This window comes from Halichoerus grypus, chromosome 5 (assembly GCF_964656455.1).
Source record: "Halichoerus grypus chromosome 5, mHalGry1.hap1.1, whole genome shotgun sequence".
Classification (NCBI taxonomy): domain Eukaryota; kingdom Metazoa; phylum Chordata; class Mammalia; order Carnivora; family Phocidae; genus Halichoerus; species Halichoerus grypus.
Genome location: NC_135716.1, coordinates 77,416,308 through 77,442,561, shown reverse-complemented (window position 1 = coordinate 77,442,561; position 26,254 = coordinate 77,416,308). Strand labels below are relative to the sequence as shown.

The following is a 26,254-nucleotide window of genomic DNA, read 5'->3' as shown; positions in this document are numbered from 1 at the left end:
AAAGGGTAGACATGAGAAAGGCAAGTAAAATGATGTAGCAACAAAGAGTTTAAAGAGATTAAAAAGAAAAATTAAAGATCTAGAAATCAGTCAAAGAAGATCCAACAAATGAATGTTACTAAAACACATTAACCTCAGGAATACTACACTTAAAAATTATTGAGAAGCTCAAAGAGCTTTTATTTATGTTGGTTATATGTAGCTATGTTCACCATATTAGAAATTAAATCTGAGAACTTTAAAATTTACTTATTCAAAAATTAGTTATAAACTCATACAATTTTCAGATAAATAACACAAATTTATGAACATTAATTAATTTTCCAAAAATAAAAGTAGTGAGTGGAGTAGCATATTGTTCTACACTTCTGCAAATCTCAATAATTGAATAACTGCTTTGAGTTCAATCTCTTGCAATTAGTCATTTTAGTTGAAGTATATGAATAAAATATGGCCTCAGAAAGATAAGTATTTGCAAAATGTAGGGATATTTTAAAAGTTTTTTCAGATAATTGTGAAAAATCTATGATACTACATCAAAAGTTGACAATTGATAGCTTCTTTTGCCAATTTCTTTCATGAAGCATCTTCTAGAGGGCCAAGATTTAATAAAAGTAGTATTTTTCCCCCTGTTTTATCAGTAACATTGTAAATAAAATTACTTTCTTTTTCCCATTACAAGGAAAGAATATATGAATTACTAATACAGTTTGGGACCACTGCTTTGGTTCATGTTAAGGCTCCAGCACTTTTATCCAACATTATCTTGGTACCATCAGGGCAAATGTCAACCTAGTAAAAAAGGCAAATAAGATCTTGATATTATTATGAAATAGTTTTAACCTAAAAACCCCCTTGAAAGGGTCTTGGAAATTTCCTCCACTGACAATCCACGAACACACTTTGTGAAACACTTCAATACAAACAAAATGGGGCCTGCAAAATATTGTCAGGGGTACTGGTAAAAAAATATTGTTAATAATTTCAGAGATAAAATGGTTCCACCTGTTATATGTTCACTTGAATTCATTAACTCTTCCATTCCCTCTGTCATGGATGTTCAGGTCACCTCACACATCACTTGGCTATGTCATAGATCTAACGGTTTCTTATTTTTAGAGTTTCTTCACTTCAACATTTGCCTATTCATTTTGGGCTGATTAATATCCCACATAATATATCTGGCCAACAATTGGAAACTTCCATGGCCTATAGTTAAGATCTGATACATTCTAACTCAACCAACCATCCCAACCCTTTCCTCTCTATGGCCCTCTTCCCCACTCTATTCACATAGTTTCTGTTCAACATGTAGGGCTCTCTGTTTGCTAAAAAAAACTTGTTTGTTTCTACATTTCTGTCTATTGATAATATTTTCTTAGCTATGTATATTTGATAGATTTATCAAATTCCTCCACATGTGTCAACTATTAGATTAAATGGTATATTCTAATATTAATTTCAACAGTGGCATCTTAAAATATCTTACAGAGTGGAGAAAAGGAACCCTCCTTGGGTTGGAGCATGCTTCCAAATTGAGATCTAGAGGGTCAGTGGGAGACATTGGTGGAAGGATGTAATAATGGAGTAAAAAGAGGACAAAACTAAGACCATTAACTTCATGCTATATTTTATTTGACTACAATGTGTTGATTTAATATGTCCTCCTTTTTAAAAAGATATTAATGTAGGGGTGCCTGGGTGGTACAGTTGGTTGAGCATCTGACTCTTGGTTTTCGCTCAGGTCATGATCTCAGGGTCATGAAATCAAGCCCCAAATCAGAGTCTGCTTGAGTTTCTCTCTCTCTCTCTTTCCCTCTGCACCCCCCCAAACACACTCTCTCTCACACTATCTCTGTCCCTCTCAAATAAATAAATAAATCTTTAAAATAAAAAGATATTAATGTAAAAACCTTCTGATTTTTAAATTAGTTGAATTAGTTGAAAAACAATTCAAAAGTAATTTTAACATTCTGCAGAGCAGATTTCAGCATTTCCTCTTAGAAAGAATGAACCAAAGAAATGGGGTTTTCTAAGGGCATCTTTCAATAGTTTTTTTCAAATCTTCCCATGCATTTCAGCTGCTACTTGATTACTCTCCTTAATATTCTTTTTCCTCTTCATAGAACCTTAACTTCCATCAAATAAATAATAATAAGCACTTGATATGTTGAAAATATAGTGAGAAAGGAATCAATACTAGATTGTACATAGATATTAGTTCAGTATAATCTTATGTCTATGTCTCAGCATCATTGAACATTTCAACATTATTAATATTTCTTTTTAGGGCGCCTGGGTGGCTCAGTCGTTAAGCGTCTGCCTTCAGCTCAGGTCATGATCCCAGGGTCCTGGGATCGAGCCCCGCATCGGGCTCCCTGCTCCGCGGGAAGCCTGCTTCTCCCTCTCCCACTCCCCCTGCTTGTGTTCCCTCTCTCGCTGTGTCTCTCTCTGTCAAATAAATAAATAAAATCTTTAAAAAAAAAAAAAAATATTTCTTTTTATATTTATATTGCTACATCTGGCCAACCTTATCTAAATATGTGTTACCTCTGAATTTAGATCTACTACATCAAAATAAATTATAGCAAATTTATGGAGAAACCTAGGAAATTATATTTAAATGTAAAACAATGCTAAAAATGCAGTTTAGGCACTATATATATAACTTAGGTTCTCCATTTCAACATAAACCACTAACTAAGAAGAAATTTCAAGAATACTTAATAACAACCATTTTTAATCCTTACATTGGAACTATCTTTAAAAATTTAAGCCTTGGGTTTTCTCTTTTTTACATGTCAGTTAATGATAAATTATGGGCTAATAACCCAACCTCATACCAGAATATTATTATTTATGATAAACCAAAGTACTGTATTTCATGATGAATCTGGAGCAAAGTGTCTGCAGTATATTCCCAATAACCCTGAGCATAAACAATACATCAATATAAGATCAAAATTCAGACCATCAGGTATGAGAAATGTATCTTTTTGTGAGCTAGTCTCTGCAGGTAGGGCTAATTAACTAGCTTTGCAAAAAATGTAAGAAAACACAAAATGATATTTTGGGAAGAAACATTAATAATTAGTATTAATAGAAATAAAATCCTCAAGTTTGAAAAAAAAAAGACTGATTGAAAGAAAGTTGTAAAATTTGCAATTTCTTAGATCCTATAAAATAAAAAATAACTAATTAATAAAGACCCCGGGGATGTGTGTAAGACACATAAAGAGGCACTCTTCAGGTGTGTAAACCCAGTCACAGCACGCATTACCTTTGGGTTTTACAGTCAGCTGGACAGACGCTTTTTTCACTCCCAATGGACTTACTGCCTGACATTCATATTGGCCTTGGTCACGATGTGCCGCATGGTCAATTCTCAAAGTTCCAGAGGAGAGAACTGTATGCAGACCTTCCTGAGGGAGTTGCCCTCCTGCAAAGAGGGAAAGAAAATACTTTGTATGGCATTGTTATGGCTCAAGGAGCTGACAGCTATTACTGTGTGATCTTCTGGGGGTGGGTAAAGGTTGGGATCTCTCTGGAAATCCTCTGTGTCACAATACTGGGACCACTCCTCCTAACACTGCATCTGGGAAATGGGGCACACCCCTTGACCAGCCCCCAGCAGGAGAACTGGTCAGCTCCCTTAATGAATTCCTCCACCTTCATGTTTGCCCCCTCAGTTTTATTTTCCATAGTTAGAGTGCAAATTTCAAAATTAACCTTATTCCAACATTACCCTTGCTTCCTATTACTCTTAGAACAAGCTATAAAATGCCTAAGGGGGCATGTGAGGCATTACACAGGCTAACCAACCACACCTACTTCTATAGCCTCATCACCCCCACTTTTTACTCAATGGAGTGAAAACAAGACAAAATTTGGATAGGAGAAGAATTGTTTTTGCATTTTTTTATTTTTAATAACAGTTTTTATTCCTAGATTACCCCCCAAAATGATTACTAAATATGATTTTCAAATATCTTTATCACATTTGTTTGTCACATGTATGTAATATTTGTAATATAAAAACATTATGGAATTACAACATTTAAGGTGCTGAGACAGAATCTCGATAATGGTGGTTTTTGTGACACTCAGGTTACTAATCCTCATGGTCATACCCACCCAGCCAACATTGTACTTTATCACCTCTGAGCTTATACTGAGTTTACACTCCTTGTGGCTATTAACAAGTTAATGGATTGTCATTCTCAACTATTTCAGTAACAATATGTTACTGTCAAAAGTAAGTAGTCAACCTTTATTGTTAACAAATAAATGATAAATAAAAAATGGATAATAAATTTTAAAATAAATAATAAATTTTTAAAAATGATTTGCCTTTGTAAATAGTTAACCTTATTGACCATGTACACAAATGAGCCAAATACTCTTCTAAATGTTTATGAGTATAAATACATTCAAAAGAATCCCCAAATCACTCCCAGCATATATAAAGTAACTCCAGTAAAACCACAGTTAACTTACTTGCCCAAGGTCATGAAACTAGTAAATGAAGGAGGGAGATGTGAATCTTGGCTTTCCAGCTTCAAAGTTCACCTCCTACCCATTCTACTCTTATAAAGATGAGAGCAAAAATTTTAGCCAGAAGAAGTTCACAAATGTTGATGTGTTTAGAATTTAACCTAGTTACCTGAACTAATATAAAAGTTAGCAATTCCAAGACCAGAGAAATCTTAGAGGAGCTCTCATCTCAGAGTGTAGACCTTAATCTCTAACACCCCAGGGATCACTGGAAGTGCCCAGCCCCTCAGGTTCACCCTGCATCCCCCCCCCCAACACTTAAAAGACAGCAGCTCTCTGGGCACCTGGATGGCTCAGTCAGTTAAGCCAGCAACTCTTGGTTTGGGCTCAGGTCATGATCTCATGAGTTGGTGAGATCCAGTCCAGGTAGGGCTCCATGCTCCGCAGGGAGTCTGCTTAAAGATTCTCTCCCTCTGTCCCTCCCCCCACTCATGCTCTCTTATGTGCTCTATCTTGCAAATAAATATTTATTTACTAATAAATAAATTAATATTTATTTATGCTTATTAATAAATAAAAATACTTATAAATAAATAAAATAAATAACTTAATATACTTATAAATAAATAAATATTATATTTATAAATAAATACTTATTAATAATAAATAAATAAATGTTTATTTGAGAGAGAGAGCACGCACAAGTGGGTGGAGGGGCAGAGGGAGAGGGAGAAACAGACTCCCCACTGAGCAGGGAGCCTGAGGTGGGGCTTGATCCCAGGACCCTGGGATCATGACCTGAGCCTAAGGCAGATACTTAACCTACTGAGCCACCCAAGTGCCCCACCCCCTCACCAAAAGTAGCTCTCTTTTACCCACTTAACATGCTAGAGTTTTACTTATGGTTGGTTTAACTGCACTTACGATTTCACTTTGTACAAAAAAAGAATTCTGCCACTTCAAAAAATATTTAAAACCACTAACTGTCCAATAATTTTATTTTAAAAATCAAGAAACTAAGACACCTGGGTGGCTCAGTCAGTTAAGCACCTGCCTCCAGCTCAGGTCATGATCCCAGGGTCCTGGGATCAAGTCCCGCATTGGGCTCCTTGCTCAGCAGGGAGTCTGCATCTCTCTCTGCTTGCCACTCCCCCTGCTTGTGCTCTCTCTCTCTCTCTCTGACAAATAAATAAAAAATCTTTTAAAATAAGTAAATAAATAAATAAATAAATACATCTCAAGAAACTGAACAAACTGGTGGTTGCCAAAGAGGAGAGGCGTGGGAGAATGAAAGAATTAAAAAAAAAAAGAAATAGATCAGGAAACTGAGTTCCAGAGAGATTATCTGAGGAAGGCCACATATTCAAATGTTGAAACTTAACACATAACAGAAATTATGATGACATAGTTAATTCAAAGATTACATTTTGTGTGATGTTTTCATGTTCACAATATACCTATGATAATTAGTTTAAACTGTTTTTTATCCCCTCATAATAAAGAAGGTATTTATCTCTTTTCACAATCACTTGTCGATATGCTAATACCTGCTTTGGTCCAGGCAATTATTGGAGGTGGGTTCCCTTCAGCTTCACAGAGAAATTCTACAGTATGTCCTTCTAGCACCACTTGATCCTGGGGGATTATTGTGAATTGCGGAGGAGCTAAAGAGAATGAAAAATTATATCAAAATTAAAAATTACTCTAAAATTGTTAATAGTAAAGGAAAAAAGGAAATATGTTTAAATATGTTGCTTAATTAGAATTTGTTTCCAATTATTTTCACAAAAGCTATTAAGAATGTATAGGTGCTTGTGTATGTTTGTGCCTGCTTGCAAAGAAACCAAAAATATACATAGCTGATATGCAAAGCAGAAAAGTAGTAGTTAGTAGGAAGGAATTATTTCTAAACCTTATGAAGTCTGCTTCATATGTTATTTACTAACTGCAATAGACATATATAAAACTACAAATTTTATTTGAACCATTCACAAAATTGTTTCCTCCAAATTTTCATACACATCATAAAATTTGCTACCAGTTGCTCTGTTAATTTCAGGAAAAAAATGTTTCCTATAACACGTGCTATGATACCTTTTGAAAACTCACATTTAGGTCAAGATTTCCAAACCTTCAGATCTTTTACAGTTGAATTTGTTTAAATAGTAAATAGCTAATAGATGCATATGCAGTTATACAGCTATTCATGACCCTCTTATTAATATGAAAAAGAAATCTATATGACTATTTAAGGGCACGATGATCTCCAATAATGCCTAAGTGATGACATTTTCCAAACAACTCTATGAGATGACCTGACCTCTTCTCCTTGCTGTTAGATCTTTGTACTTACCCCTCGTTGCTCTTCCTCACCATCTGGATTTACAAGAATCATGATAAAATAAATAATATTTGGCAAATTGTATTTGTTTCAGCTTTCACATTGTGTTTAAGTAATAAAGACTTTTAAAAGTCTTCAATTCTAAGTAAGGCACTAGGCTAAACAATGGTAAAAGATAAATTATAATGTCATAAAATTCATGAAAACCCTCAGGAATGCCTGCAAGATATTTGTAATAGAGTCTTAGAAAAGTCAAGGTGGAAAATATCCCACAGATCAGCAGGCTCAGGCTCCCTGTTCCACAGATGAAGAAATTCGGGCTAGGGGAGGTTGAACTGAATAACTCTCAGAGACACGATGAGAATTTAGGCCACTCAACCCCCAGCATGATGTTCTTTCCGGACATTACACGAACTTTTTAAATTGCTAGGAATAATTTGAAGTGAGCAAAAATATTTCTACATTAAAAAATGGATTCATGACACAGTAGAAGAGCTATAAAGCAAAAGTAGGTAGTAGTTATGGCAAGTCATTTAGTCAAGGCACAACTGTTGGGAAATTTGACTTCAACTTTTTAATAGTAACTAAAACTCACAACTAGCCATGTCTGGCATTGTTATATTTCATATGTAGCTTTGTTATATTTTATATGTTCTCATAGAAAAATTATATTTTTAATCCAAGACTACATCCTACCAAAAAATAGGAAAGATATTTTACATATTTTCCTAGCAGTAAAATGACCAATTTGCTAGATCAATGGAGAAACTTTGATCTAATGGGAAGAAAACCCAGAAGAGCTAAACATCACAAAGGCAGGGAGTGTAGGCTGGAGAAATTCAACAGAAATAATGAGTTTGACATTTCTGGGCCTTTCACTTACAATGGTGGCCATCAGTCCCACCTCCAATACTAACACACCACATGCTTAGATGAAGCGTTTTGCCATTTTATTAAAATCCACCCTTCTGGTGGATTTTACAAAACCCATGACTGTGATGCCTCATACAAAAAATCATTTTTATTTACATCGTTGGTAACTATAGGCCCTTTCATCTAAGTGCCCTGTGCTGTGATTCACACCTTTCATTGAAGCTGTTTCTTTTTCATTTTATCATTTGTTCAGGCAGTCTAGGGAAGGAAATTAATTTGTGGGCAGTTGTGTTCTTGGCTTAAATAGACGTTAAAAGAACTAAAAAAAATTGACAGAACATCTGTTAAGATGACACAGAAAGGGTACATCTTAAAATATTTAGTCTATGCACTAGGCAAATAAAAGAAGCCTCTTTTATAAATGTATCAAATGATTAATGGACCACATCAAGACCGATTAAAAATCTCGACACATAGACCTACAAGTAACCCAACTACACAGTTGCAAGAGACAAAAGATAATCAGGTGGCAATTTCAGTGCAAACTGCCTAGTAAAAAGAAATCGTTAGTGCATTGTGGTATGAGAAATGAACAGCACCATAAATGTCAGAGTTCACTTAGACGTGAACTGATGCAGATGAAAAAATAGAAGTAAAAACTAAATGCAAGAAGCTGAGACACAGAAGATTAAATTGGTATGAAATAAAGGAGCCTGTGGGAGTGAAATTAGGCATTATGCTTCTAAACACCAGATATTAAATATAAAATAATGCAAGCAAAAAAGACCCCAAATACTATTTCTTTGGAAGCATTTTCAATCCTGACATATGGAAAGTCTAAAAATAATGTTTGAGTCCTTTAAAAGTAATTTCCCCCAGGAGTTAACAAAGACATCAAGAAAAAAATTCATTTCTACACCTTTGTAGCACATAGAAAATGTTTACCATGGTATTAACATTTCTAGGGGAAACACAATGTTTTCCTCAGACGTATGAATGGAAACAAGGAATTGTTGGTCTATTGCTACTTAAAGAGTTGATGTTAAGCAAAAACAACTTGGAAAACATTTACCGAATGCTGAAAACCCAGGATGGATGAAGTACTGTGACTTCTAGTGGGATGATTCCTCTGCTCCCCAGAAGCCAGCACTCACAGCCCCAAAATTGCCCCAACTCCATGTTTCAAAACTGTCTTCATGGAGTGCCTGGGTGGCTCAAGTCGTTTAAGCATCTGCCTTCAGCTCTGGTCATGATCCCAGGGCCCTAGGAGGCTCAGGTCATGATCCCAGGGTCCTGGGAAGCTCAGATCATGAGTCCAGGGTCTTGGGATGGAGCCCCACATTAGGCTCCCTACTCAGAGGGGAGGATGCTTCTCCCTCTGCCCCTCCCCCCAACTCATTCCCTCTCTCTCTCTCTCTCACTTATGTAGAAATCTTAAGAAAATAAAAATAAAAAAATAAACTGTTTTCATTCTATGTTTCCCAGGGTCTGGTTTTTTGCTTGGTAACATCTTATGCAAATATGTTATGTCTTAAGTAAATTATAATGTTCATGGCTGCAGGAAGCCCTTAAAATGCATCACTATAAATTGTTGTATGCTTGTCAGCTAATGAAAACCGGTTTTGGGTACAACAGGACTTTTGGCACCGCTCCAATAAGACTTATATTCTGATGTTTACTAAACCTCTTAGCCCGGGTGTAGGAGACATGGATTTCGTCTAGTCCCAGGAATTCAGCTGGATAGGGATCAAACCATTCTGAACACCTACGAACTCAACAGGAGATCGAAGAAAAGAATAGCAACAACTCTCTGAGCAGAAAAGTGACCACTTTCTGGAAGGTAGGACGTGCAGAGAAGTGAATCCGAGGCGATATTCGGGAGGATAGACGGCAGGGGAGGGGGCCTCCGTCGGCCACTTCTGGCAAGTGGTAGAGCCGCAGAGCACAAAATCGGAACTTTTAGAAGTTGGCTCCGCTGACGGACGTTGCTCCAGTGGCTAAGTGGGGGGTGGAACCCTCTCTGGGACAGTGTGGTCTCAGGACCCTCAGGGTCACAGAAAGACCAGGGGTGCCTGAGTGCAGCAGAGCTCCCAGGTATCGGAGCAAGGAAGCCAGCTGCTGAGACGGAGCCTAGGAGTGGGCTCTCAGCTCGGGGTTGCCATAAACCATGATCCACGGCACAGTCAGATCTTTTCTAGCAGGGACCCAACAAGCAGCAGATCTGGGGAGACTCCCCTTCCTCCCCTGGGAAGAGTGGCATGGGAGCGCACCGCAGGGATCTGTTGGGTTTGGAGACTCCACATGGGGTCATGTGCCAGAGATAGAAATGCTCGGTCACAGGCCAGGTGGGCACGGAGTGTGGCCAGAGACCAGGGAAACGGGAATGACTGACTGCTGTTCTCTGGGGGCTCACTGAGGAGTGGGGCCCCGAGTTCTCGGATCCTCCAGGGCAGCAATTAGGAGGCTGCCATTTTCACTATGGTCCTCCAAAGCTGTAGGGAAAGCTTGCAGGCAACAAAAGCTCCCAAGAGCAAACCCGAGCAAATAACTTAGCCTGGACCCGGCAAGGGCGGGGCAATTCCGCCTCAGGCAAAGACATTTGAGAGCCACGGCAACAGGCCCCTCCCCCAGAAGATCAGCTAGAATAGCCAGTCAAGACCAAGTTTACAAATCAATGAGAACGGCAGAACTCCAGCACTAGGGGAATACTGACATAGAATTCACAGCTTTTTTCCCATGATTCTTTAATCTTTCAAAGTTAATTTTTTTAACTGTCTTTTCTTTTTTTTTTTTTTGAATTTTTCTTTTTCCCTTTTTCAACCAACATCTTATCAATCCCTTTTTTAAAAAATCTTTTTTATTTTTCAGTTTTTGAGTCATATGCTATCCCTTCATAGTAGTTACCCTTATTTTTGGTATATATATATATAAGCTGTTCTCTCTTTAAAATTTTGAGATACAGTTTCTTCTAACAGATCAAAATATACCCTAAATCTCTAGTGTATGGCTTTGTTCTAGTCTCCTGCCTGATCACATTCTCTCCTTTTTTTTTTAAATCTTCTTTCTTTTTTCAACAAATTTCTAATCTTATCAATGCCTTTTATAAAATCTCTTATAATTTTCATCTTTACAGTCATATTCCCTCCCTTCATAGTATTAACCCTTATTTTTGTACATATATAAGTTTCTCTTTCTTTAAAAATTTGGGAGGCACTTTCTTCTAACAGACCAAAATACGCCCAAACTCTAGTGTGTAGTACTGATCTATGCACCAGCCTGATCATATTTGATCATATTCTGTTTTTTGTTTTGTTTTGTTTTGTTTTTGTTTGTTTTTATCTTTCTCTTTTTTCTTTCTTTCCCTTTCTTTTCCCCCAGTTTCAGGTCTTTTCTGATTGTTTAGTGTTTATTTTCTGGGGACGTTGTTACCCTGTTAGCATTTTGTTCTCTCATTCATCTATTCTCCTCTGGACAAAATGACAAGATGGAAAAAAATCACCTCAACAAAAAGAGCAAGAGGCAGTACCGACTGCCAGGGACCTAATCAATATGGACATTAGTACAATGTTGGAACTAGAGTTCAGAATGATGATATTAAAGATATCAGCCAGGCTTGAAAAAGCATGGAAGATATTAGAGAAACCCTTTCTGGAGAAATAAAAGAACTAAAATCTAACCAAGTCGAAATCAAAAAGGCTATTAATGAGGTGCAATCAAAAACGGAGGCTCTAACTGCTAGGATAAATGAGGCAGAAGAGAGAATTAGTGCTATAGAAGACCAAATGGTGGGGAACAAAGAAGCTGAGAAAAAGAGAGATAAACAACTACTGGATCACGAGGGCAGAATATGAGAGATAAGCAATACCATAAGACGAAACAACATTAGAATAATTGGGATCCCAGAAGAATAAGAGAGAGAGAGGGGGGCAGAAGGTACATTTCAGCAAATTATAGCAGAGAACTTCCCTAATTTGGAGAAGGAAACAGGCATCAAAATCCAGGAGGCACAGAGAACCCCTCTCAAAATCCATAAAAATAGGTCAACACCCTGACATCTAATAGTAAAACTTAAGAGTCTCAGAGACAAAGAGAAAATCCTGAAAGCAGCCCAGGAGAAGATATCTGTAAACTACAATGGTAGAAACATTAGATTGGCAACAGACCTATCCACAGAGACCTGGCAGGCCAGAAAGGACTGACATGATATATTCAGAGCACTAAATGAGATAAATATGCAGCCAAGAATACTATATCCAGCTAGGCTGTCATTGAAAATAGAAGGAGAGATCAAAAGCTTCCAGGACAAAGAAAAACTAAAGGAATTTGCAAACACAAAACCAGCCCTACAAGAAATATTGAAAGGGATCCTCTAAGCAAAGAGAGAGCCTAAAAGCAACATAGAACAGAAAGGAACACAGACAACATAAAGTAACAGTCACCTTACAGGCAATACAATGGCACTAAATTCATATCTTTTGATAGTTACCCTGAATGTAAATGGGCTAAATGCCCCAATCAAAAGACACAGGGTATCATATTGGATATAAAAACAAGACCCATCGATATGCTGTCTGCAAGAGACTCATTTTAGACCCAAAGACGCCCCCAGATTGAAAGTGAAGAGGTGGAAAACCATTTACCATGCTAAAGGACACCAAATGAAAGCTTGGGGGGGGGGGCAATCCTTATATCAGACAAATTAGATTTTAAACCAAAGACTGTAATAAGAGATGAGGAAGGACACTATATCCTACTTAAAGGGTCTATCCAACAAGAAGATCTAACAATTGTAAATATCTATGCCCCTAACATGGGAGCAGCCATTATATAAGGCAATTAATAACAAAAGCAAAGAAACACATCAACAACAATACAATAATAGTGGGGGACTTTAACACTCCCTTCAATGAAATAGACAGATCATCTAAGCAAAAGATCAACAAGGAAATAAAGACTTTAAATGGCACACTGGACCAAATGGACTTCACAGATATATTCAGAACGTTCCATCCCAAAGCAACAGAATACACATTCTTCTCTAGTAGTAGAAGAATTCATGGAACACTCTCCAGAATAGATCACATCCTAGGTCACAAATCAGGTCTCAACTGGTACCAAAAGAATGGAATCATTCCCTGCATATTTTCAGACTACAATGCTTTGAAACTAGAACTCAGTCACAAGAGGAACATTGGAAAGATTTCAAATACATGGACGCTAAAGAGCATCCTACTAAAGAATGAATGGTTCAACCAGGAAATTAAAGAACACTTAAAAAAAATCATGGAAAGAAATGAAAATGAAAACAAAACTGTTCAAAATCTTTGGGATGCAGCAAAGGCAGTCCTAAGAGGAAAGTATATAGCAATACAAGCCTTTCTCAAGAAACAAGAAAGGTCTCAAGTACACAATGTAACCCTACACCTAAAGGAACTGGAGAAAGAACAGCAAATAAACTTAAACCCAAAGGAAAAGAGAAATAAAAAAGATCAGAGCAGAAATCAATGAAATAGAAACCAAAAGAACAGTAGAACAAATCAATGAAACTAGGAGCTGGTTCTTTGAAAGAATGAACAAGATTGATAAACCCCTGGTCAAACTTATCAAAAAGAAAAGAGAAATGACCCAAATCAACAAAATCATGAATGAAAGAGGAGAGATCACAACCAACACCAAAAAAATACAAACAATTGTAAGAACATATTATGAGCAACTCTATACCAGCAAATTAGATAATCTGGAAGAAATGGATGCATTCCTAAAGATGTATCAACAAGCAAAACTGAACCAGGAAGAAATAGAAAATCTGAACAGACCTATAACGACTAAGGACATTGAAGCAGTCATCAAAAATCTCCCAACAAACAAAAGCCTGGGGCCAGATGGCTTCCCAGGGAAATTCTACCAAACATTTCAAGAAGAATTAATACCTACTCTGAAACTGTTCCAAAAAATAGAAATGGAAGGAAAACTTCCAAACTTGTTTTATGAGGCCACAATTACCTTGATCCCCAAACCAGACAAAGACCCCATCAAAAAGGAGAATTACAGACCAATATCCCTGATGAAAATGAATGCAAAAATTCTGACCAAAATACTAGCCAATAGGATCCAACAGTACATTAAAAGGATTATTCACCATGACCAAGTGGGATTTATCCCTGGGATGCAAGGTTGGTTCAACATCTGCAAATCAAAAAACTTTTGAAAAGTACAGCATCCTTTCTTGATCAAAACTCTTCAGAGTATAGGGATAGAGGCTACATACCTCAATATCATAAAAGCCATCTAGGAAAAACCCACAACGAATATCATTCTCAATGTGGGAACACAGCAGGGATGTCCACTATCACCACTGTTATTCAACATAGTATTAAATGTCCTAGCCACAGTAATAAGAAAACAAAAAGAAATAAAAGGCATCCGAATCAGTAAAGAAGTCAAACTCTCACTTTGCAGATGATATGATATTTTATGTGGAAAACCCAAAGACTCCACCCCAAAACTGCTAGAACTCATAGAGGAATTCAATAAAGTGGCAGGATATAAAATCAATGTACAGAAATCAGTGGCATTCCTATACACCAACAATAAGACAGGAGAAAGAGAAATTAAGTAGTTGATCCCATTTACAACTGCACCCAAAACCATAAGATACCTAGGAATAAATCTAACCAAAGAGGCAAAGAATCTGTACTCAGGAAACTATAAAATACTCATGAAAGAAATTGAGGAAGACACAAAGAAATGGAAAAACATTCCATGCTCATGGATTGGAAGAACAAATATTGTGAAGAAGTCAATGCTACCTAGAGCAATCTACACATTCAATGCAATCCCCATCAAAATACCATCCACTTTCTTCAAAGAAATGGAACAAATAATCCTAAAATTTGTATGGAACCAGAAAAGACCCCAAATAGCCAGAGGACTGCTGAGAAAGAAAAGAAAAGCTGGCGGCATCACAATTCCGGACTTCCAGCTCTATTACAAAGCTGTCATCGTCAAGACAGTATGGTACTGGCAAAAAACAGACACATACATCAATGGAACAGAATAGAGAGCCCAGAAATGGAACCTCAACTTTATGGTCAACTAATTTTTGACAAAGCAGGAAAGAAAGTCCAGTGGAAAAAAGACAGTCTCTTCAAAAAAGGGTGTTGGGAAAATTGGACAGCCACATGCAGAAGAATGAAACTGGACCATTTCCTTACACCACACACAAAAATAGACTCCAAATGGTTGAAAGACCTCAATGTGAGACAGAAGTCCATCAAAATCCTTGAGGAGAACACAGGCAGCAACCTCTTCGACCTCAGCTGCAACAACTTCTTCCTAGAAACATCACCAAAGGCAAGGGAAGCAAGGGCAAAAATGAGCTATTGGGACTTCATCAAGATAAAAAGCTTTTGCAAAGCAAAAGAAACAGTCAACTAAACCAAAAGACAACCGACAGAACGGGAGAAGATATTTGCAAATGACATATCAGATAAAGGACTAGTATCCAAAACCTAAAAAAAACTTATCAAACTCAACACCCAAAGAACGAATTATCCAATCAAGAAATGGGCAGAAGACATGAACAGACATTTTTCCAAAGAAGACATCCAAATGGCCAACAGACACATGAAAAAGTGCTCAACATTGCTCGGCATTAGGGAAATCCAAATCAAAACCTCAATGAGATATCACCTCACACCAGTCAGAATGGCTAAAATTAACAAGTCAGGAAACGACAGATGTTGGCGGGGATGTGGAGAAAGGGGAATCCTCCTACACTGTTGGTGGGAATGCAAACTGGTGCAGCCACTCTAGAAAACAGTATGGAGGTTCTTCAAAAAGTTGAAAATAGAGCTACCATACAATCCAGCAATTGCACTACTGGGTATTTACCCCAAAGATACAAATGTAGGGATCCAAAGGGGTATGTGCACCCTGATGTTTATAGCAGCAATGTCCACAATAGCCAAACTGTGTAAAGAGCCAAGATGTCTATCGACAGGTGAATGGATAAAGAAGATGTGGTATATATATATATATATATATATATATATATATATATATATATATATACAATGGAATATTATGCAGCCATCAAAAGGAATGAAATCTTGCCATTTGCAATGACGTGGCTGGAACTGGAGAGTGTTATGCTGAGCGAAATAAGTCAATCAGAGAAAGACATGTATCATATGACCTCACTGATATGAGGAATTCTTTTTTTTTTTTTTTTTAAGATTTTTTTATTTATTTATTTGAGAGAGAGAGAATGAGAGACAGAGAGCATGAGAGGGAGGAGGGTCAGAGGGAGAAGCAGACTCCCTGCCGAGCAGGGAGCCCGATGCGGGACTCGATCCCGGGACTCCAGGATCATGACCTGAGCCGAAGGCAGTTGCTTAACCAACTGAGCCACCCAGGCGCCCGATATGAGGAATTCTTAATTTCAGGAAACAAACTGAGGGTTGCTGGAGTGGTGGGTGGTGGGAGGGATGGTGCGGTTGGGTGATAGACATTGGGGAGGGTATGTACTATGGTGAGCTCTGTGAATCATGCAAGACTGTTGAATCACAGACCTGTACCTCTGAACAAATAATACATTATATGTTTAAAAAAGAAGAAGAAGAAGGAGATAGCAGGGGGAGAAATCGGAGGGGGAAATGAACCATGAGAGATGATGTACTCTGAAAAACTGAGGGTTCTAGAGGAGGGGCGTTGGGAGGATGGGTTAGCCTGGTGGTGGGTATTAAAGAGGGCATGTTCTGCATGGAGCACTGGGTGTTATACGCAAATAATGAATCATGGAACACTACATCAAAAACTAACGACATAATGTATGGTGATTAACATAACATAATTAAAAAAAAAAAAAAAACTAAACCTCTTAGCCCACAAGGAGTGTTGAGTATCTGTGCTCACACATGCACATGCACCTAAACCCACACACACAACCACCACAACAGACAGGGAAAGGCAGCCCAGTTCAGAACAAAAGCAGAGCAGAAAAACATGAGTTCTTTACAACAGGATTACATGCCCATGCATATGAATTATTTATAGTGTTCAGAATAGTTTTATTACTGCTTTTGTTACCCAGCCCAGGCCCGTAAGAGCCATCAGCATAGTCCTAAGCTATGTTAGCAGGCAGCTTGGTAAGTGATTATGAACATCGGGCACAGCATTTTCACTTTCATATCTGAAGTGTCTTTCCTACATCTGTGAAGTATCCTTAAGCACAAATATCTTTTGACAGTTTGCTGCCAAATGACTTCATCTCTTTTGTTGCTAATGGTTGATTATAACATTTGGATAAAGACTGAAGTGAAAAAAAATCCAAGTTTTAATATGAAGCAGATTAGTTTTGAAAATTCTATTATGTCAAAAATAAATGGCAAATACAAAAATCTCTTCACTGATTTACATGACATTATTTTCTTAAGTTGAAAAATAATTTTCTGAATGTGGCAGCATGAACATTTCAATCATGACCCCTTGCTCCCATACCTTGTACAATTATGTTTGCTGTAGCTTCAACAGAGCCTTGATTATTGTCGGCGTGACAGGTAAATTGACCATGATCCTGCAGGGTGACATTCTGCAAGTATAGTCCTCCAGAAGTAGCCAGGTGCCTGGATCCATCCAGGGCCTCTCCACTGCCCCTAGTCCAAGTAACATGGGGGTGTGGGTGGCCTGTGGCCATACATTCCAAAGTTGTGCTGGTGCCAATTAAAACCTCTGTGTCCTGGGGCTGGATTATAAAACTAGGCTTGGCTAAAGGAAAGAGAAAAACAAAACAAAATACAACCAGTAGCAGTTAAGAAGTTTTATTTATTCTACATTGTGTTTTTTTTTTTTAAGATTTTTTTATTTTTTTATTAGAGAGAGAGAGTACAAGCCGGGGCAGTGGCAGACAGAGGGAGAGGGAGAAGCAAGCTCCCCACCAAGCAGAGGGTTGGGACTTGGGGCTTGATCCCAGGACCCGGGGATCATGACCTGAGCTGAAGGCAGACGCTTAACTGTCTGAGCCACCCAGGCACCCCTCTACATTGTGGTTCTTAAAATTTTTGTCAATTTCAAAATGCCTTTATACTAAAATATTATATACATACATTAAATTCTCAAATAGTCAAATCTAAAACATTTGGGTCTTAAATCTAGATTGATATAAATGTGCAATTTTTTTTAATAGATTGCTTCCCTTGATGCCATCATCACAGACACTGCTAGTGCCCACCTATTTTTTATTTTAGGGGCTAACTGTTCAAATTAGCCTTCTCAGACTCTCTTGCAGTTAAGGGTATCCATGTGACACAGTTCTACCGGTGAGATGTAGGCACACGTCCCTGGAAGAGTTTCCTTCCCATATAAAAGAACAGTCTAACTAGTCATTGCTTTTACTCCTGTTTGCTACCTGGCACTCAGGCATGAGTCTGGGTTACAAGAGCCAACTTGGGCCACGAGGTGACAATTATGAAATGGAGAAAAAGGTCTCAATGCAAAGGACTGAAGAATAGAAAGATATCATTGGAGCATTGGGCTAATGTGGCAGCTCTGTCCAGACTCCTGCACTGCTTGTGGCATACAAATAAACCACATTCCCAGGTGTGCATGTGCACACGTTCACACACACACACACACACACACACACACACACACACCGTATTTAAGCCATTTCTCATCAAATTTTCTGTCACTTTCAGCCAAATATAATACAAATTGACTTGCTAAGTATCCTTGTAAATACAAAATTTAGACTTCCATATGGAGTGTTCCACTCACTGATTCATAACAGTTTCATATTTTCTGGAAATCTCAAGCAGAAATTAAATACTTATGAGTATGTTAAACATGCTTAGTTACTGGGTCTAATTTTGGGGGGCTCCTTAATTTCTGAGATGAATATACCATTAAGAGTAGGGATAAATTTATTTAATCTAATTCAACAAGCAAGATTTAATTTAATTTTAACAATATTGAATGCCTTAAGTTAGATAAAATGCTAGATGTTGGAAAGATACAAAGATGCACAGGATACCCCTTTCTTCATAAGCTTATGCTTTAGTTACAAGGACAGAAGACAAACCACATAATCTGAAGAACTACAACATACCTTGGAAATCATTATATTACAGTAAGGTATAAAGTGCTATAGAGAAATGGAAAGAACTGTTATAATAATTGAGGTATGAAAGGTTTTTGAAGTGAATCAATGGCAGTGGAAATGAAAAGGAAGACAATCTGATACATCTATCAACAGTGATGGAAAATGTAAGATGGAGTGCAGGTGAATGTGCTTGAGGAACACAAAAAATTTACATTTGAAAATGAACAATAGTGCTCACTTCGGCAGCACATATACTGAAAATGAACAATAAGACAGTAGTGAGATCAAGCTAAATCTCAGGAAAGATACCAGCAATAAAATCTTTGAAGTGTACATTAATTACTCAAGTTGGATGTTTGGGAATTGCTTTAAAACTCAAGGAGAGCTCAATGGAGGAAGAAGAAATGTGGTTAGGGCAGGGAGAATGGACAAAGAGCAGGTGGGGAGGGTGTGAGGAATGGCACAGTTGAGGCAGGCTGAAGGCCTTGGGAAAGAAGGAGAGGACCTTCAGAAAGGATCAGGAGGAAGTGGTGCCCAGAAGTCAAAGTAGGAATACTCCAGTGTGCAGTGTCAGGCTTGACCTGGAGGGCAAAGTGAATGACACTTTGGAAGGAGCTAGTGGGTTTGCCAATCAGAAATTACTGACAAACTCTGTAAGGAATTCCCATATTCAGTCAATCTCTGATTCAAATGTATTATTTCTCCTGGAATAACGCTTCATTCAGGGATGTTTTCTCTACTCCCTCCATCACTGCCAATGTCACTACTCTCCTCTGCATCGTCACCACAGCCGCTGACCTCCTCACCTTACTCTGTCCTCCTGCTTGTCCTCCAAACTGCTGCTTGGGAGATCTTTGTAACAGAGAAATCTAATTTTGAAACACTTAGAGTACAGTAATGAATGTTCAACTCTGCCTTACAATTCATCAAATCTCATGTAATTCCCAACCCTTCATCTGTATCATCCAGACATCCAGAACTTCATGTCTTGAATGTGCGCTGCTCTCTCTACCTTTACTGCCCTTTCTACTAAGATAAGGTTTCAATCCTATTTATCTAGCTGTTTTCTACTTCTTGCTTTCAGCTTAGATGTCACTGGTCCTGGAAAATCCTTCCATGAATGAACACAGATCTCCAAGTCTGATCTAAGTGCTCCTCCTCTGTCAGGGGTCTGTTGGAGCTGGCTCTGGAAAGCCAGTTATCAAATTTTTGGAATTTTTCAAACTGACTGTTAAGCATAGCCATTATTAAAAATTAAATTACATAAACTTACAACTAAATAAATCTCATTAATATCAAAGATAAATTCTGACATTTACCGCTTCTAATTATTTTGCATTTTACTATGATCTAAGGTCTTGAGATTATTGTGTCTGCATGGTGGAAATACTATGCAATGGTGTACTACTACACATCTCTTCCTAACTCCAAATTCAGTGATGTCATGTCAATCATTGGCAAATACTGCAAATTGGGGCTTTGCCCTCACCCCCAGAGCCAGTTTTTAAACATTTACCAGTGGGGTATCTGGATGGCTCACAGTTAAGTGTCCAACTCTTGATTTCAGCTCAGGTCATGATCTCAGGGTCATGAGATCAAGCCCCCACACGTTGGATTATGTGCTCAGCAGGGAGTCTACGTGAGACCCTCTCACTTTCTCTTCCTCTGCCCCTTCCACCCCTGTGCATAGGTGTGCTCTCTCTCTAAAATAAATAAATAAATCTTTTAAAAATAAATAAATAACTAAACAAACAAACAAACATTTACCAGCACACAACTATCCTTTCTGCTTCTATCCCCTTTCCTTATCCATCATAAAACTTACCATTTTGTTGAATTATGGCTATCACCTAATACTTTACTGAGACTATAGACTCAGTAAAGTAAGACATAGTGTCTCACTATTTCCATCACCTTCCTAATAATGATATTACTAAAAAATCTGTCATGGCTATTGTGTCTGTTAAGCCACTGAAATTATGGCAAAGCAAAGCTCCTGGAAAGTTAAAGGAGCATAGGTTGTTAACTATACAATCTTCAACGGCTAGCTCAGTGTGCATTCAATAAATATGTGTTGGGTGAATTAATTATGAATGAATAATTAAATTATTTGTTAGAAAGGTTGATAATCCTGCCTAGGTACCACTGATTCCCTCTGAGGATGCTGGGTCATCTTCTGAGGAAGCTGGATGGGTAATCAAAAAGACAATGACAGCCTTGGGACAGCACCTATTGTGACTAGAAAAGAATAGAACTAAGGCAAGAAATTAAAATAAACTTCAGGAGAAAAAAACCTCAAGTTTCTGTAAAAAATTAGGAAGTGATAGACAATGGCAACTGTTTCACTTTTAAGCATTCCATACCTTAAAGAAACAATATGAAGTCATTTTCTAGTGCAAATAACTATGGAGAACTGATGCATATACATTAAGTTCAATCGGGGGGGGGGGGGGAAATGTTGTACCTGGAGGACTGGAGTATCTGAGCATGGCATTCTGTGTCTTGACCTCCCCAGCTGAGTTTCTGGCCATACACTGATATTCACCTTGGTCTGACTCACGAGTGTTTCGTATCATGAGTGTCCCATCATCAAACAAGTTAAGTCGAGTATCATCTTCCAAATCCAATGAGTGGCTGGAAATACACATTTTACATACATATTATTGAATCCTAATCATATTGAAAACACCAAGACTGAAAATATAGTACCTTATAAATATGTTTTATTTACATCAACTTGTTGATTTCTAAATTGTCTTAATAATTCAGATCATTTTAATTTAAATCCTAGTAGCCCCTTCCTTTTTCTGAGATTGTATCCTAAACACAGGTTTCAAGTCAAGACATGATAGAAAGGAAGGAGGTTTAAATGTCTGGCTTTCCAAGGCAGCATGAATTTGAACACTGAAGCCATCTCTCCAATATGAAATATACTTCAGCACATTGTTATACCTCTGAATTCCTATTTTTTAAAAAAGTGGAATCATCAGGTGGTGATATGTAAGCTTTCCACCTCTTTTCTGTGAGTCATTCAGTATGCACTTATATTTTGTTGAGGAGTAGGGAAATATTCATATTCAAGGCAACATAGCTCAAAGCCGAGGACAATTATACAACATGGCATTAAATAAGCACACCCATTTACCCAGTTGTTGGAGATTAGGCCCTCTTAACTGAACTGGACCATTTTGGAGATACTAGAAAAATGCTGTTTATCAGTTGAAATGGAATATCCATTGAGCACAGTAGTGAAGATTATCATCCAGAAAGTTCAGACATCAGTAATGTGGTTTTTTGGGGTTATCTTTAGCAATAAATGCAAAGCTACTGACACATAAATATATGTCAGAAGTTTCAACAGAATTTTTTTGTCTTACCAGAGTATTTTTCCCCTTTAAAAATACTGAATAATCATGTGTGAGGAGGAATATAGATGTTCACATGAGTATGCTTAGTACTATAAAAATATTAAACATAAAAAATTTCCCCCAACATACATTCATCACTCAATAGGTATTTATTAAACACTTACTATATGTCACCCATCAATAACACCCTTAATAGAGGAAAAAGCCCATTGAGAGGATTTCATTTATTTCTTTTATAATTTGTTTGTTTTACAAAGCAAATGGCTTCCAAATAAACATTTGTCCTACTAATTTAAAAATGTGCCAACACTGAAGAGTAATAACTCATCTTTTCATATATGTAAAAACTAAAGCATGTTAAATTAAAGAGATGGAGAAACCATCCTTATTCAGCAGTTTTCATCACAAGGGATAAAGAGGCACATAATGGCCAAATTTCACATCCATTCTTTTAGAGTGGAGCAGAAGAGAAGACAGGACAGATAGACGCAATCTGTTCTTCTTCGCCCACTGAAAAGCCTAATTTTAAGAACTACCAGTTAGTCAATGAGAACTTCAAGTTGCTATTTTTGAAGAGATTAGCTTTAGGAAAAACTATATTGCTTTTGAAAGGCCAGCAATGCAAAGCATAAGAAACTACATCCTAGATATTCCTGTAAATATAGACTGCCACAACTACTCAGTGCCAGGAGCATGCAATGAACATCAGAAAACATGTTTTTGTTTTTTTTTTTTTTAAGTGCACAAATTCAAAAGTCTTATTTAGTATTAAATGAATTACTTTAAACACAATTCTAAAATCATCTAACCTTGAACCCAAATAAGCCTACTTGCAAAGGAATATGCCAGCAATAATGGAATTTCACCTTTTCCAAAGATGAATTAGTTTCCTTAAAATTTGTTCCAGGAGCTTCTGAGCTGGTAAACACATAGAGATTTAGGTAGTGTCACACTCAGAAAGCATAGAAGCTCGCCACATACCTTGCCCTATGCATCTTTTCCATCTGGCTGTTCCTGAGTTATATCCTTTTTATAATAAACTATAATTTAACTCTTCCCAACTCCTTGGAATGATATGACAGACACAGTCCCTTCCTTCATGGAGGCAGTCTTGTAAAAGGACAGACTAGTACAACATGGCATTTGTCTCAGCCTCCATGTGATGGAGAATTCAGACAAAAGAAAAAGGAGGGAGAAGAAGAGGAGGAGGAGAAAAATAGTTGCATACACACATTACACACAGAGAAATAAAGCAAATGTGGCGAAAAAAATTTTGGTTCTAAAACTGACTCCTAAAATATCAAAAGTTACCAAATGTGTACATGATATCTATCTTCTGACTAGACAATGCAAGAGAATTCACCAATTTTCACTCTTTAGAATGATTTAAAACCAACAGCAGCACATCATACCCATAAATTTAAAATGCACCATTCCTTTTCCTGGTTATTTCCCCTTTTGTTCCTATCTTCTTCACTACACTGATAAAAGTTGTTTGCTCATGAATCATGATGTTCCTTCAAAAATTCAAAACAAGTCTTCATGATTCAATATACGTATCACATTGTCAATTTGATGCAAACCAAGTAGCAATCATATGTAAAAACACAAAGGTTTGCTTAAGTAGAATTTACCTAGCCTTTTTCTCTTGAAAATGTGCCAATAAACACATTTGATTTATTAAAGGCAATTCATTGCAGCAAGCATTTATTAAGTGCTTTCTAAGAATTAGGCCCTGTGGCTAGGTACCAGAAATATAAAGATGAATAAGTTATCATCTATGCCCATAAATTTAAAATATCTTCCACATAAGAAGGCATATAGTGAAAAACTATAAGCAGAATGTAATTATAAGGCTTGTTTGTAATCTATTGTAACTATTGTACTAATATTTGCCACAGTTTCATTTTTTTTTAAATGGCCAAAATTCCCACAATCTAGAACCTCAGCAGTAAGAAAAACATGGTTGGTTTAGAAACCTCTTTAGTATTGTGACTATCTTGCTCAACATCTAGTGGCACTCAAAGATTATAAATTAAAAGCCAAAGTCATAGCCTTCCAGTTGTTTGCAATCTTTTCCTCTTACACTCATAGGTAAAACCTCTATTCCAACAAATATGATCTACCCTCTTTCCCAAATCCAATCATAATTGATTTCCATCCTGTGCCTTTACTCATTCGTTCTCCAATTAGAATGCTTTCCCTCCTCTTTGAATTCAATCATTTATTAAAAAATTATTTGATTATTATTTCTAGGTACTGTAATCACTTTACTCTCCTCCTGAGAAACCTAAAGAATCTCCAAACATCAATAAATGGTTGATTTCTAATTTTATTAAATTATGTTAAAAGAAAAGGGGTCTTTATGAAGTTGGTTCTTTACTATGAGTTGAGACTTTTGTTTCTTTATATGTGATCAATTTTGATAAACATTCCATAGTTACTTGAAAACATAGCATAGTGTAGCTTTTTATGTAGTGGATATATGTGTTAGATATAAAACCAGCCTTCCTATGTTGTTCCTATTAATTTTTGTTCTTATTCTTTCTAAGAGAAGAGTACTGCAATTTCTCCCTATAATTGACTTTCTGCCGATGAATCCTGGTAATCCTCTTAATTTTGTTTTATTTTCAGACAGCTACTTTGTTAGGTATACAAAGGTTTGTGAATCTTATCTCCCAGTGAATTGTTGCTTTTATCACTTATGATCTAATGATATGCAATTATACCTTTTTCAAATTTATTTTGGTTGATATTAATCTGGATATATATAGCACCTTTATTTTGTTTAGACAACTTTGCTGTTATGTGTTTACCCATCTAGCTTCCACCTCCCCATATCATAATGTTTTAAATAAACATAAATAGCACATAGCTGAATTTTTTAATTCAATCTTATGTCTTTCAAAAGGCTACTTAATTCTGTGCATTCATTGTTTTTATTAATGTATTTAAGCTTATTTCTGATGAGATATTCTGTTCATTTTCTCTGTCTTTTGCCATTCCTTTACTTTAATTCTATCTCTCCTCTCCTTTTGTTGATTGGTCCATTTTTCTTTAATCACTCTTTCGCTTCTCTTAGTATGAAAATTGTATTCTCTTCCTTATCTTAGTATTTTATCATAATTTTTAACAGGCCTCTTGACTTCTCAAAATCCAGTCAATATCATTGTACAATTCAAAAATGAGGCATGAAAAATTATTTATTTATGTCCTCTCTCCTTACAATATTTTTGTTAGTATCATCTAATATTTTACTTCTCTCTTACTTTAAACTTGGTCAATACTTTAACAATCTCAGTTTACTCATATTTATCAACATGTTTAAAAATACTTTGTTTTCACCTTTACTTCTTGCATATCATATCTTTCTTATTTGTAATACTTTTCACAAATATCCCCAAGTAAGCCTTAACTCCTTGAAAATGTCTTTATTTTACTTGTCAGATAATTTAGCTGAATATAAAACTGAAGGAAACTAGATTTTTTTCCCTTTAACAAACTAAATATATGTAATTACCTTCTGGTGTTTAAAGTTAACTGTCAGTGTAATTGTTATGCATTGTGGGTAATCTGAAAATTATCTTGGATTGAAAGATTTTATCTCTTTCCATTTTCTTTTTTAAATTTTATTATGTTATGTTAATCACCATGCATTACATCATTAGTATTTGATGTAGTGTACCATGATTCATTCTTTGTGTATAACACCCAGTGCTACATTCAATACCTGCCCTCTTGAAAATCTATCACCAGGCTAACCCATCCCCCCCCCAGAACCCTCAGTTTGTTTCTCAGAGTCCATCGTCTCTCATGGTTCATCTCCCCCTCCGATTCCCCCCCTTCATTTTTCCTTTCCTACTAGCTTTTTTTTTTAACATATAATGTATTATATGTTTCAGAGGTACAGGTCTGTGATTCAACAGTCTTACATAATTCACAGAGCTCACCATACCACATACCCTCCCCCATATCTATCACCCAGCCACCCCATCCCTCCCACTGCCCCCACACTCCAGCAACCCTCAGTTTGTTTCCTGAGATTAAAAATTCCTCATATCAGTGAGATCATATGAT

At 36.9% G+C, this 26,254-nt stretch overlaps 1 protein-coding gene across 1 annotated transcript in view; it reads right to left on the bottom strand.

Annotated features, from left to right (window-relative positions):
* Positions 1-26,254, bottom strand: part of PXDNL (peroxidasin like) — a 489,791-nt gene that overhangs the window by 122,275 nt on the left and 341,262 nt on the right. Inside the window, exons 9-12 of the mRNA XM_078072396.1 lie at positions 21,274-21,443; positions 17,210-17,476; positions 6,042-6,158; positions 3,281-3,439 (exon numbers count right to left, since the gene is read on the bottom strand). Of these exons, the coding sequence (XP_077928522.1) occupies positions 3,281-3,439; positions 6,042-6,158; positions 17,210-17,476; positions 21,274-21,443 (713 nt within the window). The remainder of the gene's footprint in view (positions 1-3,280; positions 3,440-6,041; positions 6,159-17,209; positions 17,477-21,273; positions 21,444-26,254) is intronic.